This window comes from Manacus candei, unplaced genomic scaffold (genome assembly GCF_025592945.1).
Source record: "Manacus candei isolate 608988 ecotype Guabito, Panama unplaced genomic scaffold, ASM2559294v1 h1tg000010l, whole genome shotgun sequence".
Taxonomy (NCBI): Eukaryota; Metazoa; Chordata; class Aves; order Passeriformes; family Pipridae; genus Manacus; species Manacus candei.
Genome location: NW_026138058.1, coordinates 5949874 through 5960444, shown reverse-complemented (window position 1 = coordinate 5960444; position 10571 = coordinate 5949874). Strand labels below are relative to the sequence as shown.

General features: G+C 46.2%; 1 protein-coding gene across 2 annotated transcripts; it reads left to right on the top strand.

Moving 5' to 3' along the window:
- The first annotated feature begins 1281 nt into the window (after positions 1–1281).
- Positions 1282–10370, top strand: NIPSNAP3A (nipsnap homolog 3A). Of its 2 annotated transcripts, none has more exons than XM_051777434.1 (6): positions 1282–1446; positions 3525–3726; positions 7372–7533; positions 8653–8802; positions 9189–9275; positions 9387–10370. In XM_051777434.1, exons 1-6 carry the CDS (start codon positions 1372–1374, stop codon positions 9461–9463), a joined length of 753 nt encoding a protein of 250 aa, XP_051633394.1. In that variant the 5' UTR covers positions 1282–1371; the 3' UTR covers positions 9464–10370. The 2 variants fall into 2 exon arrangements, with proteins under 2 accessions (XP_051633394.1, XP_051633395.1); XM_051777435.1 differs by lacking the exon at positions 1282–1446 and adding an exon at positions 1565–3405.
- The last annotated feature ends 201 nt before the right edge of the window (positions 10371–10571 follow it).

Here is a 10571-nt window from a genome sequence, read left to right as displayed (position 1 = left end):
GTGCCCCATAAACTATCCTTTGCTAGGAGCTGATTTGACTCCCACTGGTCAAACACTGGATTGGACCGACACCAGAAGAAATTTTACCTTTACATGCGCCTTAGCCAATAATTATCTCTGCAAAGATATACAGTCTCAGCCATCACATAATCCCACCCCTTGGTAACTGTGTGGCAGGAACAAGTACACACTTGGGCACAGAGCTGTGATGGGGTGACAGTGCTTGGTGCTGAGCACCCCTGGATTTACCCAAAGGAATGCCACAGAGGAACGCCATGGGGCTTTCTTATAGAGGTGGAGAGGTTGTGTCTGCACAAGTCGGAGTTTGAGCCCGCAAAGGAGGATCGGGAAGAGTGTGGCCAGCAGGTCCAAGGAAGTGATTCTTCCCCTGTACTCAGCGCTGGTGAGGCCACCCCTGGAGTGCTGTGTCCAGTTCTGGGCCCCTCAGTTCAGGAAGGATATTGAAGTCCTGGAGCAGGTCCAGAGAAGGGCAAAAAAGGCTGGTGAAGGGACTCAAGCACAAGTCCTATGAGGAGAGGCTGAGGGAGCTGGGGGGGCTCAGCCTGGAGAAGAGGAGGCTCAGGGGAGACCTCCTCACTCTCTACAGCTCCCTGACAGGAGGGGGAGCCGGGGGGGGGTTGGTCTCTTTTCCCAGGCAACCATCAGCAAGACAGGAGGGCTCGGTCTCAAGTTGTGCCAGGGGAAGTTTAGGTTGGATATTAGGAAGAAATTCTTTACAGAGAAGGTGGTCAGACATTGGAACGGGCTGCCCAGGGAAGTGGTGGATTCTCTGTCCCTGGAGATTTTTAAAAAGAGACTGGATGTGGCATCAGTGCCATGGTCTAGTAACCGCAGCGATAGTGGATCAAGGGCTGGACTTGATGATCTCTGAGGTCCCTTCCAACCCAGCTGATTCTATGATTCTATGATGATTCTATGATATCAGTTTGATCAGTCTGAAGTTCGATCCCGGGCGGCGGGGTAGGGGGACGGGGGGTGTGATTTCCTGAGAGTGACTTGTCCCAGTGCAGCCTGTGGGGAACAAAGAGCCCCAGGTCTCCTCAAGCAGTCGGGATACCTCTTATTGCGTTCCGGCGCACGGGCAGAGGCACAGATAACACGTTTCGGGCACTGGTGCCTGGTGTTTTGGACGAGTAATTCTCCTCAACGGCGCCTTCGCCGCTCAGAGCCCGTGAGGGGCCGGCTGGGCCCTGACCCCGCCGGCGGGGCCGGGCGGCTGAGCTGAGGCGCTCCCGCCCCCGGGAGGCTCCCGCGCCCCGCCCCGGGGCCGCCCCCGTCCCGCCCTCCGTCCCGGGCCCCGCGCGTCCCTTCGGCCCTGCCCGCCTGCCCGCCGCCTCCGCCGGGCCCGCCATGCTGCCCCCGGCCCTGCTCCGCCGGGCCCTCGCCGCCGCCGCCCGCCTGGCCCGGGCCCGGGCCGGCCCTCAGGTAGCGGCGGGGGCGCCGCCGGGGGAGTGGGGAGAGGGTGGGCGTGGGGCCCGCGGAGTCCCCGGGGACGGGGGTGGGTGTGTATCGTGGTGGTGTGGTGTTGTGGTCCGGGGCGGGGGGGGGCGGGTCTCCCGCTGTCGCTGTCGCGACATCCACTCGGGCCGGCTGTGGCACGTCGTTTGGGCGGGAGAATCGGAGTCATTTTAAGTTGGGGGGAAAAAAAAAAACGACCTCCGAGATCGTCGAGTCCGCAACCTGTGACCGAACACGATCGTTCGTGTCGGCCAGACCGCAGCACTCAGTGCCACGTCCAGTCTTTCCTTAAACACCTCCGGGGACGGTGACTCCAGCGCCTCCCTGGGCAGCCCATTCCAGTGTCTAATCACCCTTTCTGTGAGGAACTTCTTCCTAATGTCCAACCTAAACCTCCCCTGGCACAGCTTAAGACTGTGCCCTCTTGTCCTGTCGCTGGTTGCCTGGGAGAAGAGGCCGACCCCCCCCCCCGTCTACAGCCTCCTCTCAGGTGGCCGTAGAGAGCCATAAGGTCCCCCCCGAGCTGCCTCTTCTCCAGGCTGAGCCCCCCCAGCTCCCTCAGCAGCTCCTCACAGGACCTGTGCCTCAGACCCTTCACCAGCTTCATTGCCCTTCTCTGGACAGAACTGGTCCTGCAGCACCCCAGCATCTCCTTGAGCGGCAGAAAGCATTGGGGCTCCTCTTCTCCTGCAGAAATCCAGCGTGGGATGGGTCACTGCTGCAGGCTCACTGCTCAGTAGGGATACCGTGGGGTTTATAATGGCTCCAAGGAGTTGTGACACACGGGAACCAATACTAGATGTGTCATGCTGCAGAGGGCCATTGGGGAACAAGAACCCTTGGTCTTGGCCATCTGTATTCAACCACCTGAAAGGAGAGCGTAGCCAGGTGAGGGTAGGGCTCTTCTCCCAGGTAACAGCTAACAGGATGTGAGGAAGTGGCAAGAGGTTGTGCCGGGGAATGTTTAGATTGGAAATTAGCAAAAATTTTTCTTCACTGTAAGGGTTTGTAAAGCATCAGAACAGGCTATCCAGGGAAGTGTTTCCACCATCCCTGGAAGTGTTCAAAAAACAGGTGGGTATGGCACTTGAGGATATGGTTTAGTGGTGGACATGGCGCTCTTGGGTTAATGGTAGATAAAAGGATCCTAGAGGTCATTTCCAACCTATAGGGTTCTGTTCTGTGGCTTGAGCTGTATGGTATGCATGCCTGCAGATGCTTGTGAAATAAGACATGTCCAAAATCCATCCTGCAGCCACCTCTGTGCAAATATGGGGTAAGGCCAGAGATGTGTTTTGGCCTTCTTTTTTCAAGTTTTATTTCTAAAGTGAGTGGAACGTTCCAGGTTATTGAGACAGTTGCAAAAGTACACTTAGCCTGGGACCTTCAAAGTGTTTTATGTTACATGAATAGAAGAACTGTTCTTGACCAACCCTTGGGAAGCAGCCAGTAAGAGGCTAGGATGCAGACTTAAGAAAGCTTGTGTTGGAAGGAATCACTCTTTCCCCAAGTGTTTGTACCTTTTCCTTTCTTTTGTCAACAATATGTAATTTGCTAATACTGATATAAGATTGTAATTAGAAAACACAGTGCAGTGGTGTGAGCTGGTTAGGTAAGGGCAACAAAGGCAGATGTTGATGTTGCTCCTGCTTTGGTGGCATCTTGGCAGCCTTGCTTTTGAATAATGTGTTTAGTCAAATATCTTTTTATTGCTTTGACTCTTTGCTGCTGACTTCCTGAGGAAGGGATTGAGAAGAGGAAAATGCTGCTTTGTTATAAGCTAATAATTAAACAATTAAGTGCAACAAATAAGAGACACATCACAGTCTGTTGCACTGCTGAAAGGAGTGGCAGCAAATAATGCTCGTGGGAACTATTTCCAAAGAAAAATGTTGCAAGAAACTTTTTGGAATTGGACATCATGAAGTAAGTACCCCTCTCCCAGCTTGCAGTAAAAAATCCTTCTATAGCATCTCACTAATTAAAAAAAAATTAGAAGACAGCTTTCAATAGTTTTACTTATTTTTCTGACTGTTTTCTTTCAGGCACTCCTTGCTACAGGGCCCAGACAAGATACCAGCATTTTCTACGAAATTCGCACATATGATATTAAGCCATCGAAGATGAAGGAGTTTTTGGAAATGGTCAACAAGTACATTCACTTTCGCACAGCTCACTCAGAGCTGGTGGGATTCTGGTACTCGGAGCTGGGAGCGATGAATAAGGTGTTCCACATTTGGAAGTACGGTACGACCAGCAACCCTTTGCACTGCTCTGCTCTCTGTGTGTTCCCTGTCTCATAGGCAAGAAGGTGCTGGCTTTTATTTGTTGCTCTTACTGTAACAGGTGCCCCCCCAAAAATCGCTCCTGTACTGATTGGTGAAAAGAACAACTTCAGAGCCTGTCAGGACAACTTTGACGTGCTGGGATGAGAGAGTTAGAAACGTTCTAAAGCAGCAGTCTCTGCTCAAAACAGTTATAATACAGGAAGAATGGTGGAGTGTTTTGTTCATGGTAAATATTTTTAACTTGTGGCCAGCTCCACAAATGCCTTCAGAATTTCAAAATGAATGGAGAAAAAGGAAATATGCACATATATGCACTCTATGTGTGTTCGTATGTGTGTATAATTTTTCACAAATTTTCGCTCGGTGTAATTGTTCTCAAATTTTAGCTTCCTTAAAACAGTGAGCACGCAGTTTGCATGCTTAAACTCCTTCTGCAATTGGCCTATGCTGAGATAGGAAGACAACCAGTTCTGACTTCTCAAGCACACAGTGTTTTCTTGCAGCTTTAGCCTTGGTAACAATAGGTTTTTTGCAGTATAATCAACTTTTTATGTTGTTGAAGTTGGTGCTGACATGAAAGGTGCAGGTGAGCCAAGAAAAGCTACACTTACACCAGAAACTAGGTGCACTGGCCATGCTTTTTGTGGAGACCAAAGGAAGCTGGTACTTGGATAATGGAGAGGTGGGAAGGCACACCTATATCATTTCCTTGGATACCAGCTGTAGTCCAGGGTATATCTGCATATTGAGACAGTGTGCTCATCAAAGTCCAGCACGTTCACAGTACCTGTTTAGAGTAAAGGATTGCCTCTTTTGTTTTGGAAGGGTGAGTCATAGAATCATAGACTCAGAATAGTTTGGATTAGAGAGGACCTTAAAGATCATATAGTTCCGTCCTCCCTGCCATCGCCAGGGACACCTTTCTCTCAGTCATGTTGCTCAGGACCCCATCCAGCCTGGCCTTGAACACTTCCAGGGATGGAAGCTTCTCTGGGCAACCTGTTCCAGTGTCTCGCCACTCTCAGAGTGAAGAATTTCTTCATTATATCTAATCTAAATTTTGCCCGATCCCTGGAGGTGTTCAAGGCCAGGTTGGATGGAGGTCTGAGCAACCTGGTCTGAGGAAAGGTGTCCCTACCCATGACAGGGGAGTTGGAACTAGATGATCTTTAAGGTCCCTTCCAACCCAAACCATTCTATGATTCCGAATCTACTCTCTTTCAGTTTAAAGCCATTTCCTCTTGTCCTGTCACTCCATACCCTTGTAAAAAGTTCCTCTCCAGCTGTCTTCTATGCTCCCTTCAGGTACTGGAAAGCTGCTCTAAGGTGCCTCTGGAGCCTTCTCTTTTCCAGGCTGAACAACTCTCTCAGCCTGTCTTCATAGGATAGATGTTTCAGCACTTGGATCATTTTTCTGGCCTCCTCCTCTGGAATTGCTCCAACAGGTCCATATCCCTCTTATGCTGGGGGCAGAATCACCTCCCTCGACCTTCTGGCCACGCTGCTTTTGCTGGAGACCGGGATGTGATTGGCTTCCTGGGCTGCAAGTGCACATTCACACTGAACTTCTCATCCACTGGCACCCCCAAGTCCTTCTCCTCAGGGTTGCTCTCAATCCTGGCCTGATCCTGTAACTGGGATTGCTTAAACCCACATGTGTAACCTTGCACTTTGCCTTGTTGAACTTCATGAGGTTTTCATAGGCCCAGCTCTCAAGCCTGTCCAGTTCCCTCTGTGGCTTCCCTTCCCTCCAAAATGCTGACTGCACCACACACCTTGGTGTCATCAGCAAACTTGCCGAGGGTGCACTCGATTCCTGTGTCCATGGAAGATGTTAAACAGCACTGGTCCCAGTACTGAGCCCTGAGGGGCACCACTTGGACATTGAGCTGTTGATTGCAGGTCTTTGAGTGCGACCATCCGGCCAATTCCTTATCCACTGAGTGGTCTGTCCATCAGATCCGTGCCTCTACAGTTTAGAGAGTAGGATGTTGTATGGGACGGTGTAAAATGCTCTGCACAAGTCCAGGTAGATGGTGTCAGTCACTCTTCCCTCATCCACCAATGCTGTAACCCTATCACAGAAGGCCAAACACCAGGTTTGTCGGGCATGATTTGCCCTTAGTGAAACCATGCTGGCTGTCACCAGTCACCTCCTTGTTTTCCATGTCCCTTAGCGTAGTTTCTAGAAGAGTCTGCTCCATGACCTTCCCAGGCACAGAGGTGAGTGAAACTGACCAGGCTGTAGTTTGGGAGGTCTTCCTTATGTCCTTTTTTAAAAATGGACTGCCATAACTTCTCAAACATGATGGATAGTGGCTTAGCCACTTCTGCTGCCGGTTCCCTCAGAACCCACAGATATATCTTATTGAGTCCCATGGGCTTGTGTACCTTCAGGTTCCTTAAATGGTCTCAGACCTGATCTTTTCCTACAGTGGGTGGTTCTTTGTTCTCCCAGTCCCTGCCTTTGCCTTCTGTGACCTGGGTGGTCTGGCTGGAGCACTTGCCACTGCAGACCAAGGCAAAAAAAGGTCACTGAGGACCTCAGTTCTTTGTCATGACCGGGCAGCCATGTCTCCCCTTTCTTCCAAAGAGGGCATGCATCTGTCAACAGGAATATTTTGAGTTCACCTGCATCTATGATGAATAAATTGTCCTACTTCTCAGAACTTTTTAGCCTTGGCCATTGTTATTATCTCTAAACTAAAAAAAAATAATAATCTGTGAGAAACTTTTAAAGTGCAAAACAAAGGGAAAACCTGTACTTTTTATTTGTTTCGTAACAGTGTTTTACATGTCTAAGTTACAACATCCTTTCTCCTTGATTCATCAAACCCCTGCTTATACCTTTTTAGTAGTTAAAAGTAATTAGTATATTTACCTCTTAGTCCCAAAATACTGATATTTCTTAAGGTTCTTCCTTCCCCTTTTCAGTTGCTGGATTTTTCTTGCATAATATTGGAAGCTGTCTGCATAAGTATATTGTTTAAGATGCTACTGCAGACTAACCAGTTGAAATTCAGACACTCTTAATGAAGTAGTTTTGGTTTTAATTAAGAAAAAAAAGAAGAAAAGGTTTAGCTTTTAGGGATTTAACAACTTTTTACATAGCTGAACACACAAACATTCCTTCTACACTTTTAATGTCACTTTATATAAGCAAAAAACCCATACTTTTATTATTTTTTTTTTCTTGGTAGGCTATTATTTATCTTGAATTTTTTTTTCCACTTCACTTCCTTATCCACTGTGCTTTCTCTGAATCTACTTATCCTTGGTAATTGTTGCCACATCCAGTAGTGCCTGTGGATGCCATATGTAAATGTCCTTTAACTGTAAAATTGGTTAGCGGATTTTAACTATGTTGTAAACTTTCTTGGCTTGAAACCATTTTAGTCTGAGACATAAAGCAGAATTTAAAGGTGGTTTTTTTCAGAATTTAAAGGAAACTTACCACATCTGCTTCAAGCTAATATTCTGTTTAAAAATACCAGTTTTGAAATTAGATAAGTGCAGCTTGTCTTCTTGTAATTAAACATTTTGATTGAGTCTAATGTGACATTAAATGCATTTTTTTCTAGGGTTTTCTTTTGCTTTCTTACAGATAATTTTGCCCATAGAACAGCAGTCCGGCAAGCACTAGCCAGTGACAAAGACTGGCAGGGAAAATTTATGTCTGCAGCCCTCCCCTTGATGGAGAAGCAGCACAATGAGGTCGCTTATCTGGTACCTTGGTGTCAACTTGGAAAGCCTCCAAAAGAGGGGGGTGAGCTTATCTTTTCTTCTGGTGATTAAAGTTACCGACAGTAACAAAAAATGGTTTAACGTTTAAACCAGCTGTTGCATGGTTTTATAACCCCTTATGTAACAAAGTCATGTACGTGCACCCATGTGAAAAAGGTGACATAACACAGACAAGGGACAGAGTTTTTAAGAAGGATTTTACACTAACTTACATCAAGAACTGACTAGAGCCTTGCTCGTTAAGGTTGTTGATGGTCAGGGTTGTGAATTGCTAAATGGACGTGCAAAATGGCAGTGCCATAGTAGTGGTCAGAGCAGTCATCCCAGACTTCCTTTGTCTATCCATCAGTGAGAGGGGATTTCCTGGAGATGCTGGGAATAATGATTGCTCTCTTTCACAGAGATTCTTCTCTTTTATCAATTTGCTTTGTTACTGATTGTTTTGATTCTTTTGCATAATACCTTTTAAAGATGCACGCAAGTCAACCATACTTTGTTACAGTCATGGGTTAGATGTCAAAGTCCTGTCCTTATGTATTTTAACTCTGTAGCAAAAGCAGTGTTAATAGTACTGACCATTCCCCAGTTTATGAACATTTGTAGAATTTGTTGCATGAAGTGGCATGGAACAGGCCTTTCTTCAGCCCTCAGCATGTGCATACATACAGTAATCTTCGTTCTTTATTTCCCCAGGATTCTGAATTTTATGCTGTTATAGTTGAATTTGAAAGCAGTCCAGTTTTCTCCTAAATCTGGAGAGATGACTTTTCAGACGCTTTGTTCCTGTTGTAGTCCATCTCCAGCCCATTGCTGGAGAATGAGACCAGACATATAGCAAGTGTCTGGCTTTCTATTACAGTGTCAGCAATTGTGATCTGAAGTAACTACCTGAATGGAAAGAAGACGGGTATGAGCACTTGTGATTTCTGCAAAGTAGTCTGAATCTCCCAAAATTTCCAGGCAACACTGAAAATTTGCACCGGGTGCTGGCATGAATGGGCAGTCTCCTGCTGACCCCAAATGGCAGGGAAATGCAGTACTCATTTCACAATAAATACATCATGGCCATAACACACTGTTCCAGAACTGACATATTAATTTGTATTTCCTTCCCTGTGGTGGTGTTTGCCTTCTCTTCTAGGGGTATATGAATGGGTTACTTTCCAGATGAAGCCTGGTGGGCCAGCATTGTGGGGTGAAGCATTTCGAGCTGCAATCAATGCTCACATCAACACAGGCTATACCAAGCTGATTGGTGTTTTCCATACAGAATATGGATTACTTAACAGAGGTACTACTCAATTTCTGATACAGATTTTGGCAGGGGAAGGGGCAGAGGATGAGGGGCAAGCCCTGGTCTTGCATCAGGATTGGCCAGCTTGCTGAAAACGTTGCTGTGGATCACTAAAGTCCTGTAAACAGTCCTTGAACCCAGCTTTGTTTGTTGGGTTAATAGGTTTAAGCTGGTTGCCACAGTCTTAAAAGTCTCTCAGATCTGATGTTAAAGTCAAACTGTGTAAAACCTCAGTAAAGGATCATCCCACCACTGACTTGCCTGGAGAATTCTTTCTGCTAACTGCAAGGCTTTTAACAGATGAAGGCAGATTGCTAGGACTTACAGTGCATGCTGTATTACAGCATAACAGTATTCAGCTGACTGTATTTGTACTTTCTCAGTCCATGTGTTGTGGTGGAATGAGAGCGCAGATAACCGGGCAGCGGGAAGACACAGAGCCCATGAAGATGCCAGAGTCGTAGCAGCTGGTAAGAGATGATGCATCCAGAGAACTCACTCATGTTACCTGCATGCATGCTGAGAAAAATATTGCTTCTCATTGGAAGTTATGTCTTAATTAAACATGCATTTAATTTCAGTGCGCGACAGCGTCAGGTTCTTGGAGTCCCAGCAAAATGCACTCCTGATTCCTCTGCAGTGCTCACCACTGAAATAACCTTCTTCTGAAGGGTGTAACTGATGGCAAAAGAGACAAGGTGGAAGTGCTGTCAGCAAGTGACATGGATCCCCATACCCAGTGAACTGAGCTGTTCTTCAGTTGACAAAAAATGGATGCAAAATGCTGATCACTAGCAGTGTAAATCAGTTGGTAAAAAGAAGTTTATGATGTTGTTCCTACGTCTCCAGGAAAGAGAACTTGAGCCGTATCACACATGACATGAACCACACTTCACCAGTCTTTAATTTTAACCCCTAAGTTCTTAATACTTTTTCAAATAGCTAGATCCCTTATCAAACCTACTAAGTTAAGTGTTCTTTTCCAACACTGTAGTCAGGGGTGGTATCACTTTGCTAACATATTTTGGTGCCTCTTATAATTATCACATCGTGGTTATTCCATACTGGTTTAAGAAGGAATGCTCCCACATATACCTTACCCAGTTAAGTTTTAATCAGACCTCTCATTGGGATACTCTATTAATTCTGAGCAAAGTAAAACATCAACGTAGCTGGACTTGGACTTGGGTGCTACAGTGGAGCTGGTCAGGTGGTGTGGAGCACCCTCTTCTGCAATTTATAGGTACTAACTATAAACTGCAGAGCACTTGGGAGTCTGTTCCAGACGTTCATCACAGACCTGCAACGAGCAATTGATTTAATATCTCTACTGGGGTATCTTTGTGCAGTTCGCCTAATGATTATTGCTTGCTTAAAGTGCATTAAGATCTCACAGAAAGCACTATAAAACAGCCATAGGCAATTATGCTTATGTCCAGAGTACAACTTACATCTCTGTAATGAAAATTCAGAGACAGGTACTTGAGTTGGGATTTAAACATCCAGAGAAATTTGTTATGCTCTGCAGCTGGATTTGACAAATAAACCAAACACTGTTTTCATGACTTGCTAGAGACCTCTTTATTTACTAAGTTTAGAAGCTTAAAGCATGTACCTTTCAAATCTTGTACCACCCTGCTTGCCTGAATAGTATGTACTCCATGCTAAGGTGTAGAGATACTGGAATGTTATGCATCAAAATTCACAACAAAACAAAATCTGTGCTCCACAAAAGAACAAATGTAAAAATGACACTTGTGAAGACC